The sequence below is a fragment of the Oenanthe melanoleuca genome, chromosome 25 (assembly GCF_029582105.1).
Source record: "Oenanthe melanoleuca isolate GR-GAL-2019-014 chromosome 25, OMel1.0, whole genome shotgun sequence".
Taxonomy (NCBI): Eukaryota; Metazoa; Chordata; class Aves; order Passeriformes; family Muscicapidae; genus Oenanthe; species Oenanthe melanoleuca.
The window spans coordinates 7,503,935-7,530,694 of NC_079358.1; the positions used below are offsets into that span (position 1 = coordinate 7,503,935).

Sequence of the window (26,760 nt, forward strand, 5' to 3'; positions counted from 1 at the left end):
GTCCCCTGTCCCCATCCCTGTTCCTGTCCCTGTCCCATCCCTGTGTCCCCATAACTCTGTGTCCCCATGTCCCCTTGTGCCCCCCTGTCCCTGTCCCCCAATGTCCCCAATGTCCCCAATGTCCCTGTCCCTGTCCCCAATGTCCCCAATGTCCCCCTGTCCCTTATATCTCCAATATCCCCAATGTCTCTCTGTCCCCTCTGTCCCTGTCCCTGTCCCCGTGTCTGCCTGTCCCAATGTCCCCAATGTTCCTGTCCCCATCCCTGTCCCTGTTCCCCTGTTCCTGTCCGTGTCCCTGTCCCTGACCCTGTGTCCCCATGTCCCCAATGTCCCTGTCCCTGTGTCCCCATGCCCCAATCTGTCCCCATGTCCCCACTGTCCCTGTGTCCCCAATGTCCCTCTGTCCCTGTCCCTGTTCCCAATGTCCCTGTCCGTGTCCCCAATGTCCCTGTCCCCATGTCCCCAATGTCCCTCTGTCCCTGTGTCCCCAATGTCCCTCTGTCCCCGTGTCCCCAATGTCCCTCTGTCCCTGTCCCTGTCCCCAATGTCCCTCTGTCCCTGTGTCCCCAATGTCCCTGTCCTCTTCCGTGTCCCCAATGTCCCTGTCCGTGTCCCCAATGTCCCTGTCCCTGTCCCTGTCCCTCTGTCCGTGTCCCCAGCGGGTTCTCACGGCCGATTTCTGCGAGGGCTGCAAGATCACCAACGTGCAGGGGATCCAGGAGCTGGGCCTGGGGCTGAGAGACGTCAGTCTGGGGGTCCTGGGGGGATTTTTGGGGTGTCCCCAGGAGATTTGGGGGGTCCCAAGTGTCCCTGTCCCCTCACCCTGGGGACAAACAGCGCCCGAGGGGATGTGGGGGCTGGGCTGGGGGTCTGAGGTGTGAATTTGGGGGTCCCAGGGGGTTTTTGGGGGGATCCCAGGGCTAATTTGGGGTGTCCTGTGGGGTCCTTGAGGATTTTGGGGTGCCCTGGGGGTGTCCTCAGGGTTTTTGGGGTGTCCCCAGGAGGTTTGGGGGGTCCTGGGTGTCCCTGTCCCCTCCTCACCTTGGGGACAAACAGCGTCCGAGGGGATGTGGGGGCTGGGGCTGGGGGTGTCAGGTGTGAATTTGGGGGTCCCAGGGGGTTTTTTGGGGTGTCCTGGGGGGTCCTAGAGGGAATTTGGGGGTCCCTGAGGGTGCCCTGGATGATTCTGGGGTGTCCCCAGGGTGTCCTGGGTGTTCCTGTCCCCTCCTCACCTTGGGGACAATGTCCGAGGGGATTTGAGGGCTGGGGGTCTGAGGTGACAATTTGGGGGACCCTGGGGGTTTTTGGGGGTGTCCTGGAGGAATTTTGGGGTGTCCTGAAGGAATTTGGGGTGTCCCCAGGGTGGTCTTGGGGGTCTCAGGGGGAATTTGGGGGGGTCCCAGGGGTCTCTGACCCTCCCCTCAATTTGGGGACAAACCGAGGGGATTTGGGACTGTGATGTCACTTTGTGGGTGGGGGTTTGGGGGATCCTGAGGAATTTTTGGGGATTTTTTTGGGGTTCCTGACCCCCCAAAAAACCCAGACTGCAGAGAAGCTGATCCAGGGGGTTTAGGGGATTTTGGAATTTTTTTGGGGCTTTTTTTGGGGGTTCCTGACCCCCCCAAACCCCCCAGACTGCAGAGAAGCTGATCCAGGTGAATTTAGGGGATTTTTGGGGTGTTTGTTTTTGGGGTTCCTGATCCCCCCATATCCCCCAGACTACAGAAAAGCTGATCCAGGGGATTTTTGGGGTGTTTTTGGGGTGTTTTTGGGGTGTTTTTGGGGTTCCTGACCCCCCCAAATCCCCCAGACTGCAGAGAAGCTGATCCAGGGGGGTTCAGGGGATTTTTGGGGTGTTTTTGGGGTGTTTTTTGGGGTTCCTGACCCCCCAAACCCCCCAGACTGCAGAGAAGCTGATCCAGGTGTTCGCTGAGCAGATTTTCTACACCGGGTTCATCCACGCGGATCCACACCCCGGGAACGGTAACGGGGACCCCAAAACGGGGGGAACCCAAAAACGGGGGGAACCCAGAAACGGGGGGAACCCCAAAACGAGGGGATCCCAAAAAACGGGGGGGACCCCAAAAACGGGGGGGACCCCAAAAATGGGGAGGGGGAACCCCAAAAACGGGGGGGGACCCCAAAAACGGGGGGGAACCCAAAACTGGGAGGGGGAACCCCAAAAACGGGGGGGACCCCAAAAACGGGGGGACCCCAAAAACGGGGGGAACCCAAAAATGGGAGGGGACCCCAAAAACGGGGGGAACCCAGAAACGGGGGGACCCCAAAAACGGGGGGGACCCCAAAAACGGGGGGACCCAAAAACGGGGGGAACCCAAAAATGGGAGGGGACCCCAAAAACGGGGGGGGAAAGATCTCAAAACTGGGAGGATCCCAAAACCAGGGAAATCCCAAAATCCCGGGGTGGGGGATGGAAATCCCAAAACTGGGAGGGGGATCCCAAATCTGAAGGGTGACCCCAAAACCAGGAGGGGAAATCCCAAAACTGGGGGAGAAAAATCCCAAAACCAGGAGTGAACCCCAAAATTGGGAAGGGAAAAATCCTAAAACTGGGGGGGAAATATCCCAAAACTTGGAGGATCCCCAAAATGGGGGGACCCCAAAACTGGGGAGGGGGAAATCCTAAAACCAGGAGGGAACCCCAAAATTGGGGTGGGGGAAATCCCCAAAGCAAGGGGATCCCAAATGTGAGGGGGGACCCCAAAACCGGGAGGGGATCCCAAAACGGGGATGGGACCCCAAAACCGGGGAGGGCAAAATCCCAAAGCCAGAACTGGAGAGGGGACCCCAAAATTAAGAGAGGGAAATCCCAAAAGCAGGAGGGGAACCCCAAAACCAAGGGGAACCCCAAAATTGGGAGGGGGAGTTCCCAAACTGAGAAGGGATCCCAAAACTGGGGAGAGAAATTCCAAAACTGGTGGAAAAAATTCCCAAAATTGGGGAGGGGAAAAATCCCAAAACTGGGAGGGGAGGACCCCAAAATTGGGGGGGGTGGTAAAATTTTGGGGGGGAGGGGTATCAAAATTAGGGATTCCTCTAAGAAAGGAGGGGGGACCCCAAAAAAGAGAAGTTCCCCTAAAAGGGGAGGGATCCCCAAAAAATGGGGGGTCCCCAAAAATAGGGGGGGGTCTCCAAAAAAAGGGTCCCCAGAGATAATGGAGAGAAATTCATGGAGGGGGTCCCCAAAAAATGAGAGGGGAGAGTTCCCCAAAAACGGGGGGTCCCCAAAAAAAGGGGGATCCCCAAAAACTGGATCCCCCCAAAAAAAGGGGATCCCCAAAAAAGGAGTTCTTAAAAAAAGTCTCCAAAGAGAATGGAAAAAATGCATGGAGGGGGTCCCCAAAAAAATGAGACTGGAGGGTCCCCCAAAAACCAGAGGGTCCCCAAAACAGCATGGGGGTCTCCCAAAAACGGAGGGGGGGGGTCCCCGAAAAAAAAGGGGATCCCAAAAAAAAAAAGAGTCCAAAAAAAAGGGGATCCCCAAAAAAGGGGCTCTTAAAAAAAGCCCCCAAAGATAATAGAGAAAAACCCATAGAGAGGGTCCCCAAAAATGAGAGGGGGGTGTCCCCCAAAAACCAGGGGGTCCCCAAATAGGGTGGGGGTCCCCCGAATAGGGTGGGGGTCCCCCAAGGCCGGGGGTCCCCCCAAATCCCCGTCTCTGGCAGTGCTGGTGCAGCGCGGCCCCGACGGGAAGGCGCAGCTGGTGCTGCTGGACCACGGCCTGTACGAGACCCTGAGCGAGAGGTGAGCGCACCCCAAAATCGGGGGCGCCCCAAAAACAGGGGGGGACCCCGAAAAATAGAGGGGGAATCCAGAAAATATGGGGGGACCCCGAAAAATATGGGGGGGGAGCCCAAAATATATGGGGGAACCTCAAAATTCCCAGGGGGAACCCAAAAAATACGGGGGGAGCCCAAAAATTATGGAGGGAACCCCAAAAATCAGGGGCACCCCAAAAATATGGGGGGACCCCGAAAAATATGAGGGGAATCCAGAAAATTTGGGTGGAATGCAAAAACTTTGGGGGGAATCCAGAAAACCTGAGGGGAACCCAGAAAATATGGGGGGACAGCAAAAAAAACGGGGGACCCCCAAAAAACACAGGGGGATCTCTAAAAATATGGGGGAACCCCAAAAAATATGGGGGGAGCCCAAAAAAAAAGGGATCCCAAAAAAGTGGGGATCCCCAAGAAAGGGGGGGATCCCAAAATTGGGGGGATCCCCAAAAAAGGGGGAGAAAACCCCCAAAAGAAACAGAGAGGGGTTCCCCAAAAATGGGGGTGGTCCCCAAAAACAGGCAAAGGGTCACTGAGGATTGTGTGTGGGGGTTCCCCAAATCCGGGGGGTCCCCAAAATTCCTGGGGGGGTCCCCAAATTTTGCTCTCCGCAGGGACCGGGTGTCGCTGTGCGGGCTCTGGAGAGCGATCGTGCTGCGGGACCACGGAGCCATGAGGGACAGGGCGGCTGAACTGGGGGTGCAGGGTGAGGGGACCCCAAAAATGAACCCCAAAAATGGGAGAGGGACCCCAAAACCCCCTGAGGGACAGGGCGGCTGAACTGGGGGTGCAGGGTGAGGGGACCCCAAAAATGAACCCCAAAATGGGAGAGGGACCCCAAAAATGAACCCTAAAAAATGAACCCCAAAAATGAACCCAAAAATGAGGAATGGGACCCCAAAAATGAACCCAAAAATGGGAGAGGGACCCCAAAAATGAACCCAAAAATGGGAGAGGGACCCCAAAAATGAACCCAAAAATAAACCCCAAAACCCCCTGAGGGACAGGGCAGAGGAACTGGGGGTGCAGGGTGAGGGGACCCCAAAAATGACCCCAAAACCCCTGAGGGACAGGGCAGAGGAACTGGGGGTGCAGGGTGAGGGAACCCCCCAAAATGGGAGAGGGACCCCAAAAATGGGGAATGGGACCCCAAAATTGGGGATGAGGGACAGGGCGGCTGAACTCGGGGTGCAGGGTGAGGGGAACCCAAAAATGAACCCCAAAAGTGGGAGAGGGACCCCAAAACCCTCTGAGGGACAGGGCGGTGGAACTGGGGGTGCAGGGTGAGGGGACCCCAAAACTGGGGAGAAGGAACCCCAAAAATGAACCCAAAAATTGGGAATGGGACCCCAAAAATGGGGTGACAGGGCAGCAGAACTCGGGGTGCAGGGTGAGGGGGGACCCCAAAAATGAACCCAAAAATTGGGAGGGGACACCCCAGAACACCCTGAGGGACAGGGCGGCAGAACTGGGGGTGCAGGGTGAGAGAACCCCAAAAATGAACCCAAAAATGAACCCCAAAATGGGGGAATGGGACCTCAAAAATTGAGAGAGGGGACCCTAAAGTCTCTAGGAGAGGACCCCAAAATTGGGGTGAGGGGACCTCAAAAATGTTGGTGAGAGAGTCCCAAAAACTGGGGCAGGAGGACCCCAAAATCTGGGGGAGGGAATCCCAAAAATGGGGAGGACCCCAAAATTGGAGAGGGGACCCCAAAAATTGGGGTGAGGGGGGTGGAGAGGCCCTAAAATCCAGGTGTGAGCAGGAGGGGGGACCCCAAAATTTGGGGATTCGGGGACCCCAAAACCCACCTTGGACACCACACCTGGGGAGTTACCTGCGGGTCACCTGGGGTCATCTGGGGACACCTGGGGGTCACCCAAGGTCACCTGGGGGTTACCAGGGGTTACCTGGCAGTACCTGGGGTCATCTGGGAGTTACCTGGGGGTTACCTGGGATCAACTGGGGTTACCTGGGGGTCACCCAAGGTCACCTGGGGGTTACCAGGGGTTACCTGGCAGTACTTGGGGTCACCTGGGGGTTACCTGGGGGTTGCCTGGGGGTAGCTGGGGTTACTTGGGGTCATGTGGGGATTACCTGGGTCACCTGGGGGTTACCTGGGGGTTACCAGGGGTTACCTGGCAGTACCTGGGGTCACCTGGGGGTTACCTGGGGACAACTGGGGTTACTTGGGGTCATGTGGGGATTACCTGGGTCACCTGGGCATATTTGAGGTTACTTGGGGTCACCTGGGGATACCTGGGGGACACCTGGGGGTTCCCTGTTCACACCTGTGCTCGCCTGTCCCCAGACTATTTCCTGTTCTCGGAGATGCTGATGCAGCGCCCCCTGGGCCGCCGGTCGCGGCTGCTGGGCGGGCGGGGCGCGGCTCACCTGGCCGGGGAGGCGCGGGGGCCGCAGCTGCAGGGCGCACCTGAGGGGCACCTGAGCGGGGAGGAGCGCGGCTACATGCAGAGCATGGCGGCGCAGCGCTTCCCGCACATCCTGCAGGTGCTGCGCGCGCTGCCCCGCCCCATGCTGCTGGTGTTCAGGAACATCAACACCGTCAGGAGCGTGCACGCGGCCCTGGGGGCACCTGCGGATCGGTACGGGATCATGGCGCGCAGGTGAGACACCTGACAGGTGTGTGTGTGTGATCACAGGTGTGTGTGTGTGTGTGTGTGTGTGTGTGTGTGTGCTGCTGGTGTTCAGGAACATCAACACCGTGAGGAGCGTCCATGCTGCATTGGGAGCACCTGCGGACAGATACGGGATCATGGCGCGCAGGTGAGACAGGTGTGATACAGGTGTGTGTGTGTGATACAGGTGTGTGTGTGTGTGTGTGTGCTGCTGGTGTTCCGCAACATCAACACCGTCAGGAGCGTCCACGCTGCACTGGGGGCACCTGCTGACAGATACGGGATCATGGCGCGCAGGTGAGACAGGTGTGTGTGTGATACAGGTGTGTGTGTGTGTGTGTGTGTGCGCTGCTGGTGTTCAGGAACATCAACACCGTCAGGAGCGTGCACGCGGCCCTGGGGGCACCTGCGGATCGGTACGGGATCATGGCGCGCAGGTGAGACAGGGGTGCCTGTGAGTGATACAGGTGTGTGTGTGTGATACAGGTGTGTGTGTGTGTATGATACAGGTGTGTGTGTGTGTGTGCGCTGCTGGTGTTCAGGAACATCAACACCGTCAGGAGCGTGCACGCGGCCCTGGGGGCACCTGCTGACAGATACGGGATCATGGCGCGCAGGTGAGACAGGTGTGATACAGGTGTGTGTGATACAGGTGTGTGTGATACAGGTGTGTGTGTGATACAGGTGTGTGTGTGTGTGTGTGCTGCTGGTGTTCAGGAACATCAACACCGTCAGGAGTGTCCATGCTGCACTGGGGGCACCTGCGGATCGGTACGGGATCATGGCGCGCAGGTGAGACACCTGACAGGTGTGTGTGTGATCACAGGTGTGTGTGTGATCACAGGTGTGTGTGTGTGTGTGTGTGTGTGTGCTGCTGGTGTTCAGGAATATCAACACCGTCAGGAGCGTCCATGCTGCACTGGGGGCACCTGCGGATCGGTACGGGATCATGGCGCGCAGGTGAGACAGGTGTGTGTGTGATACAGGTGTGTGTGTGTACAGGTGTGTGTGTGTGTGTGTGTGTGTGTGTGTGCTGCTGGTGTTCAGGAACATCAACACCGTCAGGAGCGTGCACGCGGCCCTGGGGGCACCTGCTGACAGATACGGGATCATGGCGCACAGGTGAGACACCTGACAGGTGTGTACAGGTGTGATACAGGTGTGTGATACAGGTGTGTGATACAGGTGTGATACAGGTGTGTGATACAGGTGTGTGATACAGGTGTGTGATACAGGTGTGTGATACAGGTGTGTGATACAGGTGTGATACAGGTGTGTGATACAGGTGTGTGATACAGGTGTGATATAGGTGTGATACAGGTGTGTGATACAGGTGTGTGTGGGGTGCCCAGGTGAGCCCCAGGTGAGCTCAGGTGAGCCCTGGGTATCCCTGGCCACCATTTGGGGGGTTGGGGGTTCCCAGGTGAGTTTTGAAGGATGGGGGTGGGTGGGGACACCCAGGTGGCCCCTGCGGGGAGCCCAGGTGACCCCAGGTGACCCCAGGTGACCCCGCCCCTCCCCCACAGCGCCGTGCGCAGCTGGAGCCGCCTCAGGGGGGGCCCCGGGGGGTCCCTGAGACAGCGGCTGCACCTGGGCTGGGAGAGCCTCAAGTTCGAGCTGGCGCTCAGGTGAGGGGAACAGGTGAGGGGAACAGTGAGGGGGAACAGGTGAGGGGGGAACAGGTGAGAGAGGAACAGGTGAGGGGGGAGCAGGTGAGGGGGAACAGTGAGGGGGGATCAGGTGAGGGGAACAGGTGGGGGGGAACAGGTGGGGGGGGAACAGGTGGGGGGGGAACAGGTGGGGGGGGAACAGGTGGGGGGAACAGTGAGGGGGAACAGGTGAGAGAGGAACAGGTGAGGGGGGAACAGGTGAGGGGGGAGGGGCTCAGGTGAGGGGGGAACAGGTGAGAGAGGAACAGGTGGGGGGGAACAGGTGAGAGGGGAACAGGTGGGGGGGGAACAGGTGAGGGGGAACAGGTGAGGGGAACAGGTGAGGGGGAACAGGTGGGGGGGGAACAGGTGAGGGGAGAGGGGAACAGTGAGTGGGAAACAGGTGAGAGGAACAGGTGAGAGGGGAACAGGTGAGAGGGGAACAGGTGAGGGGGGAACAGGTGAGGGGAACAGGTGAGGGGGAACAGGTGAGGGGAGAGGGGAACAGTGAGGGGGAAACATGTGAGAGAGGAACAGGTGAGGGGGGAACAGGTGAGAGGAACAGGTGAGGGGGGAACAGGTGGGGGGGAACAGGTGAGGGGGAGGGGCTCAGGTGAGGGGGGAACAGGTGAGGGGGAACAGGTGAGAGGGGAACAGGTGAGGGGGAACAGGTGAGAGGGGAACAGGTGAGGGGGAACAGGTGAGAGAGGAACAGGTGGGGGGATATCAGGAGGGGGGAAGAGGTGACGGAGGAGGGGCTGAGGCATGTGATCCCTCCAGGTGTGTGTGTGACCCCCCCCACCAGGGGTGTGAGATACAGGGGTGTGAGATACCGGTGTGTGAGATACAGGTGTGGGTGTGATACAGGTGTCTCTGACCCCCACAGGGGTGTGTGACCCTCCAGGTGTGTGTATGATACAGGTGTGTGTGTGTGTCACCCCCCCCAGGTGTGTCCCCCCCCTCACCTGTCCCCTCCCCCCAGGCTGGACTGGCTGCGGTTCCGATTGGCCGAGGCTGCTCTGCGCCTCTTCAGCCGCTGGGGGGCGCTGCCGCTCGGGGCGCACCTGCAGCAGCTGCTGCGCGCCTGAGGGGGGCGCCAAACACCCAAAAACACCCAAAAAACACCCAAAAAACAACCCAAAAAACGGCTGGGAACGGCAACGTCACCTGGAACAGCGCCGGAGACACCCAAAGTACCCAAAAACACCTCAAAAACCGGCTGGGAATGGCAACGTCACCTGGAACAGCTGGGGAACAGCTGGACACACCCAAAGTACCCAAAAACACCTCAAAAACTGGCTGGGAATGGCAACGTCACCTGGAACAGCTGGGCAACAGCTGGGGAACAGCTGGAGACACCCAAAAACCAGCTGGAAATACCTGGGAAACACATGAAAAATAGGTGGAAACACCTGAAATACCCCAAAAAACAGCTGGAAACACCTGAGAAACAGCCAAAAATTCCTGGGAAACACATGAGAAACAGCTGGAAACACCCCAAATACCAAAAAAAATCAGGTGGAATCCTGAAAAACACCTGGAAATCCCCCAAAATACCCCCAAACCCTGGAAAATACCCCAAAAATCGGCTGGGAATACCAGTATCAGCTGGGAACAGCTGGAAACACCCAAAATACCCCCAAAAACAGCTGGAAGCCAGTTGGAAACACCTGGGAAACACCTGAGAAACAGCTGGAAATCCACAAAATACCCGAAAATCTTCAGTAATCACCCAAAAATCTGCTGGGAACACCAAAATCTGCTGAGAACAGCTGGGGAACAGCTGGAAACACCCAAAGTACCCCCAGAAAACAGCTGGAAACACCCAAAATACCCCCCAAAACAGCTGGAAATGCTAAGAAGCGCCTGAAAAAACAGCTGGAAAGATCTGAAAACCTTTGGAAATACCCCAAAAATTGGCTGGGAATGGCAGAATCAGCTGGGAACAGCTGGGGAACAGCTGGAATCACCAAAAATACCCCCAAAAAACCAGCTGGAAACACCTGGTAAACACCTGAGAAACACCTAAAATATGCTAAGAACAGCTGGAAACAAGCTAACAAATGTGGGAAACAGCTGGAAATCCCCCAAAATACCCCAAACCCCTTGGAAACACCCCAAGAATCAGCTGGGAACAACTGTAAAACAGCTGGAAACACCCAAAATACCCAAATATCTCCCGAGTATCAGCTGGGAACGCTGAATACCACGTGAGAAACAGCTGGAAAAACTTGGGAGGTGTCAGTAGAACAGCTGGAAAGCCCCAAAATCCCCCCCAGAAACAGCTGGAAATGCCCCAAAAAAAGCCAAAAATGCCCTAAAATGTCCCCAAAACCAGCCAGGAATACGTGAGAATGCCAGAAAAAAAAAAAAAAAAAAAACCAAACAACCAAAATCCCACAAAAGAACCACCTGAAACTGCCCCAAATATTCCAAAAAACACCAAAAATGCCACAAAAACCCACCTAAAAACTCCAAAAAAAAAATCCCAACACCTGCCAAAAAAAATCCACTTCAAGTCTTCCCCCAAAATCCCACAAAAAAACACCTGAACCCCCCAAAATTTCCCAAAAAACACCAAATACCTCCCAAAAAGCCACCTCAAATCACCCCCAAAATTCCAAAAAACAAAAAAAATCCCACAAAAAAACCACCTGGTCCCCCAAAATTTCCCAAAACCCCAAAAATCTCACAAAACCCCCCCCAAAATCCCCCAAAAACCTCAGCAAATCCCCCCAAAAATCCCAAAAAACACCAAAAATCCCACAAAAAAACCCTCAAATCCCTCCAAAAAATCCCCCAAAAAGCCACCTGAACCCTCCCAAAAATTCCCAAAAATACCAAAAATCCCACGGCCCCCTCCCCAAATTCACTGTGAAATCCCAGAGCACTGTGAGCCCCAAATCCCCCAAATAAACCCCAAAACGAGCGGCGCTTGTGTTTTATTACAAACGGGGATTTTGGGGGATTTTGGGAATTTTTGGGGGAATTTTGGGGGATTTTGGGTCCCTCAGAAATGGGCGGTGACGCGATCGATCTCCAGGAGGTCGTCCAGGATCTGTGGGGGAGGGGAGAGAGTCGGGTCACCTGTCCACAATCTCACCTGTCCCCAAATCTCACCTGTCCAAAATCTCACCTGTCCAAAATCTCACCTGTTCTAATCTCACCTGTCCCAAATCTTACCTGTCCCCAAATTCTCACCTGTTCCAAATCTCACCTGTCCAAAATCTCACCTGTCCCAATCTCACCTGTCCAGATCTCACCTGTCCCAATCTCACCTGGCCCGAATCCCACCTGGCCTGAATCTCACCTGTCCAATCTTCTCACCTGGCCAAAACCAGTCCCACCCCCACTCCAGTCCCAGCTCCACACCTGTCCCAGGTGACACGATGTCAGGTGTGGTGCCAGCTTTCTTGACTAGCCCCACACCTGTCCCAGCCCCACACCTGTCCCAGCCCACACCTGTCCCAGGTGACACTCACGATGTCAGGTGTGGTGCCGATTTTCTTGGCCAGCCCCACACCTGTCCCAGCCCCGCACCTGTCCCAGCCCCACACCTGTCCCTGTCCTACACCTGCCCCACACCTGTCCCAGCCCCACCCCTGTCCCACACCTGTCCCAGGTGACACTCACGATGTCAGGTGTGGTGCCGATTTTCTTGGCCAGCCCCACACCTGTCCCTGTCCCAGCCCACACCTGTCCCAGGTGACACTCACGATGTCAGGTGTGGTGCCGATTTTCTTGGCCAGCCCCACACCTGTCCCTGTCCCAGCCCACACCTGTCCCAGGTGACACTCACGATGTCAGGTGTGGTGCCGATTTTCTTGGCCAGCTCCCCCCGCTCCATGGCGCTCAGGTACAGGAACCTGCCCAGCAGCTCCCCGTCCAGCACGTTCCGCACGGCGTTCTGCAGCAGCCGCCGCTCCGACTGCAGCAACCTGGGACAGGTGGGACAGGTGGGACAGGTGAGACAAAGACAGGGGTGGGACAGGTGAGACAGGTGAGTGAGTCCAGGACATTCCGCACGGTGTTCTGCAGCAGCCGCCGCTCCGACTGCAGCAGCCTGGGACAGGTGGGACAGGTGGGACAGTGAGGGACAGGTAAGAGAGGTGAGGAACAGGTGGGACAGGTGAGAGAGGTGAGACAGGTAAGATTGACAGGTGAGAGAGGTGAGGGACAGGTGAAACAGGTGAGAGACAGGTGAGACGGGAGGGACAGGTGAGACATCAGGGACAGATTAGAGATAGGTGAGGGACAGGGAAACAGGTGAGACAAGTGAGGGACAGAGAAACAGGTAAGACAGGTGTGATAGATGTGGGACAGGTGGAACAGGTGACAGATGTGGGACAGACAAATGTCTGGGGTTGAGCCTCACCAGTTGTGTACAGGTGTATCCCAGGTATATCCCAGGTGTGCCCAGGTGTGTTCCCACCTGAACGCCCGCGGGTCGAGCCCCGCCAGGTGCGGCAGGGCGGAGCTCAGGTGTGCCCAGGTGTATCCCAGGTGTGTTCTCACCTGAACACCCGCGAGTTGAGCCCTGCCAGGTGTGGCAGGGCGGAGCTCAGGTGTGTACAGGTGTATCCCAGGTGTATCTCAGGTGTGCCCAGGTGTACCCCAGGTGTATCCCAGGTGTGTTCTCACCTGAACACCCGCGGGTTGAGCCCCGCCAGGTGCGGCAGGGTGGAGCTCAGGTGTGTACAGGTGTATCTCAGGTGTGTACAGGTGTATCCAGGTGTATCCCAGGTGTGTACAGGTGTACCCCAGGTGTATCCCAGGTGTATCCAGGTGTACCCCAGGTGTATCCAGGTGTGCCCAGGTGTGTTCTCACCTGAAGGCCCGCGGGTTGAGCCCCGCCAGGTGCGGCAGGGCGGAGCTCAGCGCGTTCTGCAGCATCAGCAATCTCCTGTAGGTTTTCTCCTGCATCGGCAGCAGCAGCCCCAGGCCCCCGTCCAGCGTCGCTGCGGGGACGGAGCCTCAGAACCCCGAACCTGCACCCCAAATCTGAACCCCAAACCTGCACCCCAAACCTGCACCCCGAACCTGAACCCCAAACCTGAACCCCAAACCTGCACCCCAAACCTGCACCCCAAACCTGCACCCCAAATCTGAACCCTAAACCTGCACCCCAAACCTGCACCCCAAACCTGCACCCCAAACCTGCACCCCAAACCTGCACCCCGAACCTGAACCCCAAACCTGCACCCCAAACCTGCACCCCAAATCTGAACCTCAAACCTGCACCACAAATCTGAGCCCCAACCTGAACCCCAAACCTGCACCCCAAACCTGAACCCCAAACCTGCACCCCGAACCTGAACCCCGAATCTGAACCCCAAACCTGCACCCCAAACCTGAACCCCAAACCTGAACCCCAAACCTGAACCCCAAACCGTAACCCCAAACCTGAACCCCAAACCTGAACCCCAAACCTGAACCCCAAACCTGAACCCCAAACCTGCACCCTAAACCTGCACCCCAAACCTGAACCCCAAATCTGAACCCCAAACCTGCACCCCAAACCTGCACCCCAAACCTGAACCCCAAATCTGAACCCCAAACCTGCACCCCAAACCTGCACCCCAAATCTGAACCCCAAACCTGAACCCCAAAACTGAACCCCAAATCTGAACCCCAAACCTGCACCCCAAACCTGAACCCCAAAACTGAACCCCAAATCTGAACCCTGAATCTGAACCCCAAACCTGAACACCAAACCCGAACCCCAAACCTGAACCCCAAACCTGAACCCCAAACCTGAACCCCAAATCTGAACCCCAAATCTGAACCCCGAACCTGAACCCCAAATCTGAACCTCAAACCTGAACCCCAAATCCTGAACCCCAAATGTGAACCCCAAATCCTGACACCCCAAATCTGAACCCAAAATCTGAGCCCCAAATCCAGAACCCCAAATCCCAACCCTGAATCCTGCACCCCAAATCAGAACCCCAAATCTGGGCACCCCAAATCCTGAACCCCCAAATGCTCCCCCTGCCCCAAACACATCCCCAGCCCTGATTGGTGGTCAGAGAGGCAGAATGGGCCCCGCCCCACCTGTCCCCAGGTGTGTCCCCTGTCCCCAGGTGTCCCCACCAAACCAGGTGATGTGCTTGTTCTCCCAGGTGTGTTCCCCCTGTTCCCAGGTGTGTCCCAGGTGTGTCGCCACTGTCCCCACCTGTTCCCAGGTGTGTCCCCTCTGTTCCCAGGTGTGTCCCAGGTGTCCCCAGGTGTTTCTCTCACCGAACCAGGTGGTGTGCTTGTTCTCCCAGGTGTGTCCCCCCTGTCCCCAGGTGTGTCCCAGGTGTCCCCCCAGGTGTGTCCCAGGCGTCCCCAGGTGTTTCTCTCACCGAACCAGGTGATGTGCTTGTTCCCCCAGGTGTGTCCCCAGGTGTGTCCCCCCTGCCCCCAGGTGTCCCCAGGTGTTTCTCTCACCGAACCAGGTGATGTGCTTGTTCCCCCAGGTGTGTCCCCCCTGCCCCCAGGTGTCCCCAGGTGTTTCTCTCACTGAACCAGGTGATGTGTTTGTTCCCCCAGGTGTGTCCCCCCGCCCCCAGGTGTGTCCCCAGGTGTTTCTCTCACCGAACCAGGTGATGTGCTTGTTCTCCCAGGTGCTGGAGCGCCGGTTGGGCCCCTCGTTGTGCCCGCGGCACGGCGTGCGCCAGAAGGTGTTGACGTGCGCGCCCACGTGGAAATCGGCGCGGCGCAGCAGCCGCAGCCCCCCGAAGGACTCCTTGGCTGGGGGGACACGGAGGGGTTACCTGGGATCACCTGAGCCCACCTGGGTTCATCTGAGCTCACCTGACTCACCTCAGCTCACCTGTGCTCACCTGCACTCACCTATGCTCATTTGAGCTTGCCTGAGCTCACCTGTGCTCACCTGACCTCACCTGGACTCAACTGTGCTCATCTGTGCTCACCTGGCTCATCTGTCTCACCTGTGCCCACCTGTCCCTCATCTGAGCTCACCTGTGCACACCTGTCTCACCCATGCACATCTGTGCTCACCTGAGCTCACCTGTCTCACTTAAGCTCACCTGATTTCACCTGGGCTCACCTGGACTCAACTGTGCTCATCTGAGCTCACCTGGCTCACCTGTCCCTCACCTGAGCTCACCTGTCTCACCTGAGCTCCCCCGGCCCCGCCCCGCTCACCTTCAGGCAGGTACATGTACACCAGCAGGTTCCGGTCGCGGTCGGACACTGTGGGGATGGGAGAGTTTGGCAAAATCAACCCAAATTTACCCAAATTCAGCCAAATCCAACCCAAAATGCACCCAAATTCAACCCAAAATCACCCAATTTCAACTCAAATTTACCCAAAATCCACCCAAATTTACCTGATTTCAACACAAATTTAACCCAAATTTACCCAAATTCAACTCAAATCCACCCAAATTCAACCCAAATTTACCAAAAATTCAACCCAATTTTTCCCAAATTCAACTCAAATCAACCCAAATTTACCAAAAATTCAACCCTAATCCACGCAAATTCAACCCAAATTCACTCAAATTCACTCAAATTCAACCCAGATCTGCCCAAATTTACCCAAATTCAACCCAAATCCCAGCCTAAAGTCAATCAAAATTCACCGAATTAAACACAAGTCCACTCAAATTCAACTCAAATTCACCCAAACCCAAACTTCACCAAACCTAACTAAACCCAACCCAAACTCTACTGAACCCAACTGAACCCAACTCAAACTCAACCAAACCCAACCCACACCCAACTAAGCCCAACCCAAACTCACCTAAACTCAACCCAAATTCAATTAAGCACAACTACAGTCAACCAAACCCAACTAAACCCAATCCAAATCCAACCCAACTAAACTAAACCCAAACTCAACCAAACCAAATTAAACTCAACCAAACTCAACCAAACCCAAATAAACCCAACCCAAACCCAACCAAATCAAACCCAACTAATCTCAACACAAACCTAACCAAACTCAACTATGATCAACCAAACCCAATTAAACCCAAAAACAATCCAACTATGGTCAACCAAACTCAAACCCAACCCAAACCCAACCCAGCTAAACTTAACCCAAACTCAACACAACTAGGGACAACCGAACCCAACTAAATCCAATCCAAACCCAACCAGAGCTAAACTCAACCCAAACTCAACCAAACCCAACTAAACTCAACCCAACTATGGTCAACCAAAGCCAACTAAACCCAACCCAACCCAAATCCAACCCAACTAAACTCAACCAAACCTAACTATGGTCAAGCAAACACAACTAAACCAAATCCAAAATCAACCAAATCCAACTAAACTCAACCAAACCCAACTAAACCCAACCCAAACTCAACCCAAACTCAACTAAACCAAACCAAACTTAGCCAAACCCAACTATCGTCAACCAAACCCAACCCAAACTCAACCAAACCCAACTATGGTCAACCAAACCCAACAAAAGCCAACCAAACTCAACCAAACCAAACCAAACCCAACCCAAACTGAAACCCAACCCAAACTCAAACCCAAAGAAAGCCAACCAAACTCAACCAAACCCAACCAAACCCAACCCAAACTCAAACAAACCCAACGAAAGCAAACCAAACTCAAACAAACCCAACCCAAACTCAACTAAACCCAAAGAAAGCCAACCAAACTCAACCAAACCAAACCAAACCCAACGAAACCCAACCCAAACTGAAACCCAACCCAAACTGAAACCCAACCCAAACTGAAACCCAACCCAAACTCAACTAAACCCAACTACAGTCAACCAAACCCAAAGAAAGCCAACCAAACTCAACCAAACCCAACCAAACCCAACCCAAACTCAACTAACCCAACCCAAACTCAACCAAACCCAACAACGGTCAACCAAACCCAAAGAAACCCAACCAAACCCAACTAAACTCAACCAAACCCAACCCAAACTCAACCAAACCCAACGAAAGCCAACCAAACTCAACCAAACCAAACTACAGTCAACTAAACTAAACTACACTCAACCCAAACTCAACCAAACCCAACTAAACCCTAACTCAACCCAACTATGGTCAACCAAAGCCAACTAAACACAACCCAAACCCAACCAAATCCAACCCAAACTCAACCCAACTGAACTATGGTCAACCAAACCCAACTGAACTCATCCAAACCAAACTAAACCAAACCAAGCCAAATTAAACTCAACCAAACCCAACTAAAGCCAACCAACCCAACCCAAACTCAACCCTATCTCAACCCAACTATGGTCAACCAAACCCAACTAAACCCAAACCAAATTCAACCAAATCCAACCCAAATAAACCAAACCCAACTAAACCCAAACTCAACCCAACTATGGTCAACTAAACTCAATTGAACGCAACCAAATCCAACCCAGCTAAACTCAATCCAAACTCAACCCAACTATGGTTAACCAAACCCAGTGATGGCCAACCAAACCCAACTATGGTCAACCAAACCCATATAAACTGAACCCAAACCCAACCAAATCCAACTAAATTCAACCAAACCCAACTAAACCCAACCCAAACCAACTAAATTCAACCAAACTCAGACAATCCAAACTCAACCCAACTATGGTCAACCAAACCCATATAAACCCAACCAAATCCAACTAAATTCAACCAAACCCAACTAAACCCAGCCCAAATCCAACTAAATTCAACCAAACCCAACTAAACCCAACCAAAATCCAACCAAATTCAACCAAACCCAACCAAATCCAACTAAATTCAACCAAACCCAACTAAACCAAACCCAACTAAGCTCACCAATGTTGAATCCAACCCAACCCAACCCAACCCAACCCAACCTTTACCAAACCCGTGCCCCCGGCCCGGGCCGTGTCCGTACCCAGGAATCCCAGCTGGGAGCCGTCCACCATGAAATCCACGCTGTACACCTCCAGCGGCTTCGCGTCCTGCGGGGACACGCCCGTCACCGTCACTGTCACCGTCATTGTCACTGTCACCGTCACCGTCACTGTCACTGTCACCGTCCCGGCGCCGGTGGTGGCACCTGGGCACCCCCTGAGAGACCCAAGAGTCCTCCAAGAGCCACGAGGGTCCCTCAGGTGTCACCCAGGACCCCCGCGTGAATCCCAGGACCCTCAGGTGTCCCCAGAAAATGTCCCCAAGACCCTCAGGTGTCACCCAGGACTGTCAGGTGTCCCCAAAAAATGTCCCCAAGACCCTCAGGTGTCACCCAGGACCCTCAGGTGTCCCCAGAAAATGTCCCCATGACCCTCAGGTGTCACCCCTGGATCTCCAGGTGCCCCCCAAGACACTCAGGTGACCCCCTGGACCCTCAGGTGTCCCCAAAAAATGTCCTCCAGGGGCCTCAGGTGTCACCCAGGACTGTCAGGTGACCCAAAAAATGTCCCCATGACCCTCAGGTGTCACCCAGGACCGTCAGGTGTCCCTCAGGACTCCTGAGAGGGTTTGGTGGCCCCCAGGTAGCTTTGGTGGCCCCATGGGAGTTTGGGTGCCCTATGGGGAGTTTGGTGGCCCCACTGAGGGTCTGGTGGCCCTGAGGTCGGTTTGGTGGCCACAGGGTGGATTTGGTGGCCACATGGGGGGTTTGGTGACCCTTTGGGAGTTTGGTGGCCCCAGGGTAGGTTTGGTTGCCCTATGGGGAGTTCGGTGGCCCCATGGGAGTATGGTAGCCCAAGGGTAGATTTGGTGGCCCCCTGGGAGTTTGGTTGCTTTATGGGGGGTTTGGTGGCCCCTGGGCAGGTTTGGTAGCCCTGCGAAGGTTTGGTAGCCCCGTAGGAGTTTGGTAGCCCCAGGGTAGGTCTGGTGGTCCTGTGGGCAGTTTGATGGCCTTGAGACCAGTTTGGTGGCCCTGTGGGGAATCTGGTGGCCCCGAGGCCAGTTTGGTAGCCCCATGGAGTGTTTGGTAGCCCCGAGGCCAGTTTGGTGGCCCTGTGGGGAGTTTGGTGATCCAAGGGTAGGTTTGGTAGCCCCATATGAGTTTGGTAGCCCCATAAAGGGTTTGGTAGCCCCAAGGCCGGTTTGGTAGCCCCGAGGCCAGTTTGGTAGCCCCATAAGTGTTTGGTAGCCCCATAGTGAGTTTGGTAGCCCCGAGGCCGGTTTGGTAGCCCCATAGAGGGTTTGGTAGCCCCGAGGCCGGTTTGGTAGCCCTGTGGGGAGTTTAGTGATCCAAGGGTAGGTTTGGTAGCCCCATATGAGTTTGGTAGCCCCGAGGCCGGTTTGGTAGCCCCATAGAGGATTTGGTAGCCCCATATGAGTTTGGTAGCCCCGAGGCCAGTTTGGTAGCCCCATATGAGTTTGGTAGCCCCGAGGCCGGTTTGGTAGCCCTGTGGGGAGTTTGGTGATCCAAGGGTAGGTTTGGTAGCCCCATAGAGGGTTTGGTAGCCCCGAGGCCGGTTTGGTAGCCCCATAGAGGGTTTGGTAGCCCCATATGAGTTTGGTAGCCCCATATGAGTTTGGTAGCCCCGAGGCCGGTTTGGTAGCCCCATAGAGGGTTTGGTAGCCCCATATGAGTTTGGTAGCCCCATATGAGTTTGGTAGCCCCGAGGCCGGTTTGGTAGCCCCGAGGCTGGTTTGGTAGCCCCATATGAGTTTGGTAGCCCCGAGGCCGGTTTGGTAGCCCGCTGGCGCACCCGGCTGACGAGGGACAGCGTCTTGCTCTCCTCCTGGTAGCGCAGCAGCGAGATGCTCTTCATGAGGTCGGCGGCCAGGATGAAGCTCTTGACGCTGATCATCTGGTGGATGTAGAGCTGCGTGTCGATGAACGCCATCCCCGTCAGCTCGTTGTCCTTCAGGCTCCACAGGAAGATCTGGGGACACACAGAGGTCACCCTGGTGGCCATCGACACCTCCCTGGTGGCCCTCGACACCTCCCTGGTGGCCCCTCAGGTCACCAACCCAAATCCAACTGATGTTCAGTGGCCACCAAGGTTGGCTTGTTGGCCATCAGGCTCCACAGGAAGATCTGGGGACACACAGAGGTCACCCTGGTGGCCATCGACACCTCCCTGGTGACCATCCCAACCCAAACCCAACAAACAATGAGTGACCACCAAGTTTGGCTCGTTGGCCCTCTGGCCGTACAGGAGGATCTGAGGGGACACAGGGACACTGCGATGGCGCCGTGGTGGCCACTGAGACCTCCCTGGTGGCCATCCCAACTCAAACCCAACCAATGCTGAGTGGCCACCAAGGCTGGAAACTCTGAGGGGACACAGGGACACCTCGATGGCACCACGGTGGTCTTTGAGACCTCCTTGGTGGCCATCCCAACCCAAGCCCAACCAATGCTGAGCGGCCACCAAGGTTGGCTTGTGGTCCTTCAGGTTCCACAGGAAGATCTGGGGACACACAGAGGTCACCCTGGTGGCCATCGAGAGCTCCTTGGTGGCCCTCGACACCTCCCTGGTGGCCATCCCAACCCAAACCCAACCAACGTTGAGTGGCCACCAAGGCTGGCTTGTGGTCCTTCAGGCTCCACAGGAAGATCTGGGGACACACAGAGGTCACCCTGGTGGCCATCGACACCTCCCTGGTGGCCATCCCAACCCAAACCCAACAAGGACCGAGTGGCCACCAAGGTTGGCTTGTTGGCCCTCTGACCTTACAGGAGGATCTGAGGGGACACAGCAATGTCTCGATGTCACCGTGGGTGTCCTCAACCCCATGGTGGCCCTCAACACCTCCTTGGTGGCCCCTCAGGTCACCAACCCAAGCCCAACCAATGCTGAGCGGCCACCAAGGCTGGCTTGTGGTCCTTCAGGTTCCACAGGAAGATGTGGGCACAGGGACACCCAGAGGTCACCCTGGTGGTCTTTGAGACCTCCCTGGTGGCCATCCCAACCCAAACCAAATGAAAAAGGAGTGGCCACCAAGGTTGGCTCATTGTCCTTCAAGCTCCACAGGAAGATCTGGGGACACAGGGACACCTTGATGTCACCGTGGTGGCCTCTGAGACCTCCCTGGTGGCCCCTCAGGTCACCAACCCAAACCCAACTGCCATTGAGTGGCCACCAAGTTTGGCTCGTTGGTCCTCTGGCCGTACAGGAGGATCTGAGGGGACACAGGGACACTGCGATGGCGCCGTGGTGGCCACTGAGACCTCCCTGGTGGCCAACCCAACTCAAACCAAATGAAAAAGGAGTGGCCACCAAGGTTGGCTCGTTGGCCCTCAGGCTCCACAGGAAGATCTGAGGGCACAGGGACACCTCGATGGCACCGTGGGCTCCCCTCAGCCAGGCCCAGGTGTGCCCAGCTGCGCTCAGGTGTACCCAGGTGTTTCCCAGGTGTAACCCCGGTGTCCCCAGGTGTAGCTTTTGCCCGATGGCTGACACCAGGTAGCCGTGCCAGTGGCACAGGTGTATCCCAGCTGTACCCAGGTGTATCGCAGCTGTACCCAGGTGCCCCCAGGTGTGCCCAGGTGTGCCCAGGTGTACCTTCTGCCCGATGGCAGACACCAGGTAGCCGTGGCAGTGGCACAGCGCCGTCACCGGCCCCTTCTGCTCCTTCTCGTAGAGAACCTTGAACTTGTTCTTGGTGAGCGGCTGCCCCGGCTCCGGCACCACCTCGATGACGTCCAGGATCAGGATCTGCCACAGGTGAGGGGCACACAGGTGAGGGGGAGACACAGGTGAGTCCTGGATATCCCCACAGGTGAGGGGCACAGGTGAGGGGGAGACAGGTGAGTCCTGGATATCCCCACAGGTGAGGGTGGGACAGCACAGGTGTGTTGAGTGTGGGAAATCCCCACAGGTGAGGGTGGGACAAACAGGTGTATCCTGGGGCATCCTCAGGTGTGTTCTGACACCCCTCAGGTGTGGGCTGACACCTCCCAAGTGTGCCCAGGTGTCCCCCAGGTGTTTCCCAGCTGTACCCAAGTGTGTCCCCAGGTGTTCCCCAGTTGTATCTAAGTGCTCCCAGGTGTCCCCAGGTGTATCCAGGTGTGCCCAGGTGTTGCCCAGGTGTTCCCCAGGTTTGCCCAGGTGTTGCCCAGGTGTTCCCCAGGTGTGCCCCACGTGGCCCCAGGTGTGCCCAGGTGTCCCCAGGTGTTTCCCAGGTGTCCCCAGCTGTCCCCCAGGTGTGCCCAGGTACCCACCCTGCCCTGACAGGTGACCTCCTCACCCTGCATCAGGCAGGTGTTACACCCAGCTGTCCCCAAGTGTTCCCCAGGTGTACCCAGCTGTCCCCAGGTGTGCCCAGGTACCCACCCTGCCCCGACAGGTGACCTCCTCGCCCTGCATCAGGCAGGTGCCCACGGCCACGTAGCCCTTGAGGCCCGACACCGTCTCCTCGGAGCGCAGCGACACCGTCTTCATGCAGGTGACGTGTTCCCACTCCTCCAGGGCGATCCTGCACAGGTGAGACAGGTGAGACAGGTGAGACTAGGTGGGGACAGGTGGGCACAGGTAACACAGGTGAGATGCGTGAGCACAGGTGAGATCAGGTAAGGACAGGTGAGCACAGGTCAGCTCAAGTGAGCCAGGTGGGCACAGGTGAGCTCAGGTGGGCACAGGTGGATCAGGTGAGCTCAGGTGGGCATAGGTGAGATCAGATGGGCGAGACCAGGTGGGCACAGATGGGCACAGGTGAGCTCACTTGGGCACAGGTGAGCACAGGTGACTCAGGCACAGGTGGGCTCAGGTGAGCCCAGATGGGCACAGGTACGGACAGGCGAGCACAGGTGGGCACAGGTGAGCTCAGGTGGAGCCAGGGGGTCGTGCCAGGTGGGGCTGGGCTGCTCTTCGTTCAGGTGACATGTGCCTGCTCCTCCAGGTGATCCTGGCACAGGTGGGCTCAGGTGGGTTTAGGGGGGCACTCCAGGGGGCTCCTGGCAGGATTTTGGGGTTCCCAGGGACATTTGGGGGTTCCAAGGGATATTTTGGGGTTCCAGGGGGTATTTTGGGGTTTTTGGGGTCCCACCTGCTGTTGGGGATGGGGTCTCAGCTCACCTGAGGCTCAGGCTGAGGGATTTGGGTCAGGCAGGGATTTGGGCATCCCGGTGAGATTTTTGGGGTTCCTGACAGGATTCTGGGGGTTCTTACGGCTATTTTTGGGTTTCCAGTAGGATTTTGGGATTCCTGGGGATATTTGGGGGTTCCAAGGGATATTTTGGGGTTCCAGGGGGTATTTTGGGGTTTTTGGGGTCCCACCTGGTGTTGGGGATGGGGTCTCAGCTCACACTGAGAGCTTTGGGATGGGCAGGGATTTGGGGCTCCTGATGGGATTTTTGGGGTTCCCAGAGGAGTTTTTGGGGTTCCCGAGGACATTTTGGGGCTCTCAGGGATATTTTGGGGTTCCTGGGGGTATTTTGGGGTTTTGGGGTCCCACCTGGTGTTGGGGATGGGCTCCCAGCTCACCTGAGCCTCACACTGAGGGATTTGAGGTTCCTGCTGCAGTTTTTGGGATTCCTGACAGGATTTTGGGGTTCCAAGGGATATTTTGGGGTTCCAGGGGGTATTTTGGGGTTTCGGGGTCCCACCTGGTGTTGGGGATGGGCTCCCAGCTCACCTGAGCTCACATTGAGAGCTTTGGGATGGGCAGGGATTTGGGGCTCCTGATGGGATTTTTAGGATTCCTGACTGGATTTTGGGGTTCCCAAGGACATTTTGGGGTTCTCAGGAACATTTTGAGGTTCCAGGGGATATTTTGGGGCTTTTGGGGTTCCCACCTGGTGTTGGGGATGGGCTCCCAGCTCACCTGAGCCTCACACTGAGGGATTTGAGGTTCCTGCTGCAGTTTTTGGGATTCCTGACAGGATTTTGGGGTTCCAAGGGATATTTTGGGGTTCCAGGGGGTATTTTGGGGTTCCCAGGGATATTTTGGGGGTCCTGGGGATATTTTGGGGTTCCACAGGGATATTTTGGGGGTTCCTGGGGTATTTTGGGGTTTTTGGGGTCACACCTGGAGTTGGGGATGGGCTCCCAGCTCACCTGAGGCTCACACTGAGGGATTTGGGATGGGCAGGAATTTGGGGATACTGATGGGATTTTTGGGGTTCCCAGAGGAGTTTTTGGGGTTCCCGAGGACATTTTGGGGCTCTCAGGGATATTTTGGGGTTCCAGGGGGTATTTTGGGGTTCCACAGGGATATTTTGGGGTTCCTGGGGTATTTTGGGGTTTTTGGGGTCACACCTGGAGTTGGGGATGGGCTCCCAGCTCACCTGAGGCTCACACTGAGGGATTTGGGATGGGCAGGAATTTGGGGATACTGATGGGATTTTTGGGGTTCCCAGAGGAGTTTTTGGGGTTCCCGAGGACATTTTGGGGCTCTCAGGGATATTTTGGGGTTCCAGGGGGTATTTTGGGGTTTTTGGGGTCACACCTGGTGTTGGGGATGGGCTCCCAGCTCACCTGAGGATCACACTGAGAGCTTTGGGACAGGCGGGGATTTGGGGATACTGACGGGATTTTGGGGGCTCCCAGCAGGATTTTGGGGTTCCCAGGGACATTTTGGGGTTCCTGGGGGTGTTTTGGGGTCCCACCTGGTGTTGGGGATGGCCTCCCAGCTGACCGGGGAGATGAGCTGGATGCTGAAGGCCTCCTGCTGGGGGGGGACGTAGCGCTCGTCTGGGGGGACACAGAGTCAGGGGGACACTGGGATTGTCCCCAGGTGTCCCCAGGTGACCTTGGGGATGTCCCCAGGTGTCCCCCAGCTGTCCCCAGGTATCCCCAGGTATCCGCACGTGACCCAGCTGTCCCCAGGTGTCCCCAAGGTGTGTCCCCATGTCCCCCAGCTGTCCCAGGTGTTCCCAGGTGTGTCCCCATGTCCCCCAGGTGTCCCCCAGGTGTCCCCAGATATCCCCAGGTGTCCCAGCTGTCCCCAGCTGTGTCCCCAGGTGTCCTTGGGGATGTCCCCAGCAGTCCCAGGTGTCCCCCAGGTGTTCCCAGGTGTCCCCCAGGTGTGTCCCCAGGTGTCCCCGGTGTGTCCCCAGGTGTCCCCCAGGTGTGTCCCCAGGTGTCCCAGCTATCCTGTAGGTGTCCCCCAGGTGTGTCCCCATGTCCCCCAGGTGTCCCCAGGTGTCCCCCAGGTGTGTCCCCATGTCCCCCAGGTGTGCCCAGATGTCCCCCAGGTGTCCCCAGGTATACCCAGGTGTCCCCAGGTGTCCCCCAGGTGTGTCCCCACGTCCCCCAGGTGTCCCCCCACCTCTCTCGATGCTCTCGAACTCTTTCTCCTCTCCCGTCATGCGCGGGATCCTCGTGCAGGGGTGGGGGGAGCTGGTGGCCACCGCGTACACCTGGGGGGGGGGCACACCTGAGAGACCCCCCAGGACCCCCCCAAAATCCCCTGGGACCCCCAAAATCCTCCGGGACCCCCCCCCGAGACCCCCAACATCCCCTAGAGCCCCCCAAAATCCCCTGGGACCCCCCAACATCCCCTGAGACCCCCAACATCCCCAAGGACCCCAGGGCCCCCCAGTACCCCCCGGACCCCCCCAGGACCCCCCAACATCCCCAGAGCCCCTCCCAGGCACTTGTGCCCACTGCCTGCACCAGGTGAGTTCTGGGCATGGCCCAGGTGTGCCCAGGTGTATTCTGGGTGTGCCCAGGTGTGTTCTGGGTGTGCCCAGGTGTGTTCTGGGTGTGCCCAGGTGTGTTCTGAGTGTGCCCCAGGTGTGTTCTGGGTGTGCCCAGGTGCGTCCTATGTATGCCCAGGGGTGTTCTGAGTGTGTCCCAGGCGTGTTCTGGGTGTGCCCCAGGTGTGTTCTGGGTGTGCCCAGGTGTGTTCTGGGTGTGCCCAGGTGCGTCCTATGTATGCCCAGGGGTGTTCTGGGTGTGTCCCAGGTGTGCCTGGCTGTACCCTGGATGTACCCAGGTGAGTACTGGCTGCAACCCAGGTGTGCCCAGGTGTGTTCTGGGTGTGCCCAGGTGTTCCCAGGTGTGCGCTGGCTGTGCCCAGAGGTATCCTAGGTGTGCCCAGGTGTGTTCTGGCTGTGCCCAGGTATGCCCAGGTGTATCCCAGGTGTGCCCAGGTGCGCTCTGGGTGTGCCCAGGTGTATCCCAGGTGTGCCCCCGGCCCCGCCCACCTTGGACTCCACGTGGTAGGCGACGTAGTGCGCGGTGCAGCGCAGGGGGATCTTCCTCACGGGCCAAGGTGCGTCGTACGACAGGTACGCCGGGAGCACGCTGATCCTCAGCTCACCCTGACCCAAAACATCCCAAAATTACCCCAAAATGGCTCAGGTGTGTCACAGCACAGGTACGCCGGGAGCACGCTGATCCTGAGCTCACCCTGACCCAAAACAACCCAAAATTACCCCAAAATATGGCTCAGGTGTGTCACAGCACAGGTACAGGGAGCACGCTGATCCGGAGCTCACCCTGACCCAAAACATCCCAAAATTACCCCAAAATATGGCTCAGGTGTGTCACAGCACAGGTACAGGGAGCACGCTGATCCGGAGCTCACCCTGACCCAAAACACCCCAAAATATCCCAAAATTACCTCAAAATATGGCTCAGGTGTGTCACAGCACAGGCACAGGGAGCACGCTGATCCGGAGCTCCCCCTGACCCCAAAATATCCCAAAATTACCCCAAAAACTGGGTCAAGGATCCCCAAAAACCCCCTGACCTTTTGTTTCCCCTGAGGACTCCTAAAATGACCCAAATAATGAGCCAGGTGCGCCCAGGTGTACCCAGGTGTATCCCAGGTGCCCTCAGGTGCCCCCAGGTGTGTCCCAGGTGTCCCCAGGTGTGCCCCCAGGTGTATCCC

General features: G+C 56.8%; 2 protein-coding genes and 1 long non-coding RNA gene across 3 annotated transcripts in view; 1 reads left to right on the forward strand and 2 right to left on the reverse strand.

Moving 5' to 3' along the window:
• Window positions 1–8,979, forward strand: part of LOC130262617 (uncharacterized) — an 11,803-nt gene extending 2,824 nt beyond the window's left edge. Inside the window, exons 2-15 of the mRNA XM_056509940.1 lie at window positions 660–743; window positions 1,902–1,983; window positions 3,687–3,765; window positions 4,412–4,503; window positions 6,107–6,422; window positions 6,508–6,582; window positions 6,675–6,731; window positions 6,797–6,871; window positions 6,977–7,051; window positions 7,152–7,226; window positions 7,320–7,394; window positions 7,482–7,556; window positions 7,961–8,062; window positions 8,970–8,979. Of these exons, the coding sequence (XP_056365915.1) occupies window positions 660–743; window positions 1,902–1,983; window positions 3,687–3,765; window positions 4,412–4,503; window positions 6,107–6,422; window positions 6,508–6,582; window positions 6,675–6,731; window positions 6,797–6,871; window positions 6,977–7,051; window positions 7,152–7,226; window positions 7,320–7,394; window positions 7,482–7,556; window positions 7,961–8,062; window positions 8,970–8,979 (1,272 nt within the window). The remainder of the gene's footprint in view (window positions 1–659; window positions 744–1,901; window positions 1,984–3,686; window positions 3,766–4,411; window positions 4,504–6,106; window positions 6,423–6,507; window positions 6,583–6,674; window positions 6,732–6,796; window positions 6,872–6,976; window positions 7,052–7,151; window positions 7,227–7,319; window positions 7,395–7,481; window positions 7,557–7,960; window positions 8,063–8,969) is intronic.
• An 87-nt stretch (window positions 8,980–9,066) lies between these two features.
• Window positions 9,067–10,065, reverse strand: LOC130262972 (uncharacterized). Its single transcript, XR_008842216.1, has 3 exons — window positions 10,054–10,065; window positions 9,322–9,775; window positions 9,067–9,250 (listed from the first exon to the last, which is right to left on the reverse strand). It is a non-coding gene; the product is annotated as an uncharacterized LOC130262972 (long non-coding RNA).
• A 944-nt stretch (window positions 10,066–11,009) lies between these two features.
• Window positions 11,010–26,760, reverse strand: part of CPSF1 (cleavage and polyadenylation specific factor 1) — a 44,126-nt gene continuing 28,375 nt past the window's right edge. The window contains 12 exon segments of the mRNA XM_056509941.1: window positions 11,010–11,141; window positions 11,883–12,021; window positions 12,912–13,041; window positions 14,663–14,818; window positions 15,236–15,283; window positions 17,912–17,978; window positions 19,683–19,859; window positions 21,486–21,638; window positions 22,257–22,398; window positions 24,530–24,614; window positions 25,192–25,282; window positions 26,072–26,188. Of these exon segments, the coding sequence (XP_056365916.1) occupies window positions 11,094–11,141; window positions 11,883–12,021; window positions 12,912–13,041; window positions 14,663–14,818; window positions 15,236–15,283; window positions 17,912–17,978; window positions 19,683–19,859; window positions 21,486–21,638; window positions 22,257–22,398; window positions 24,530–24,614; window positions 25,192–25,282; window positions 26,072–26,188 (1,353 nt within the window). The 3' untranslated portion in view covers window positions 11,010–11,093.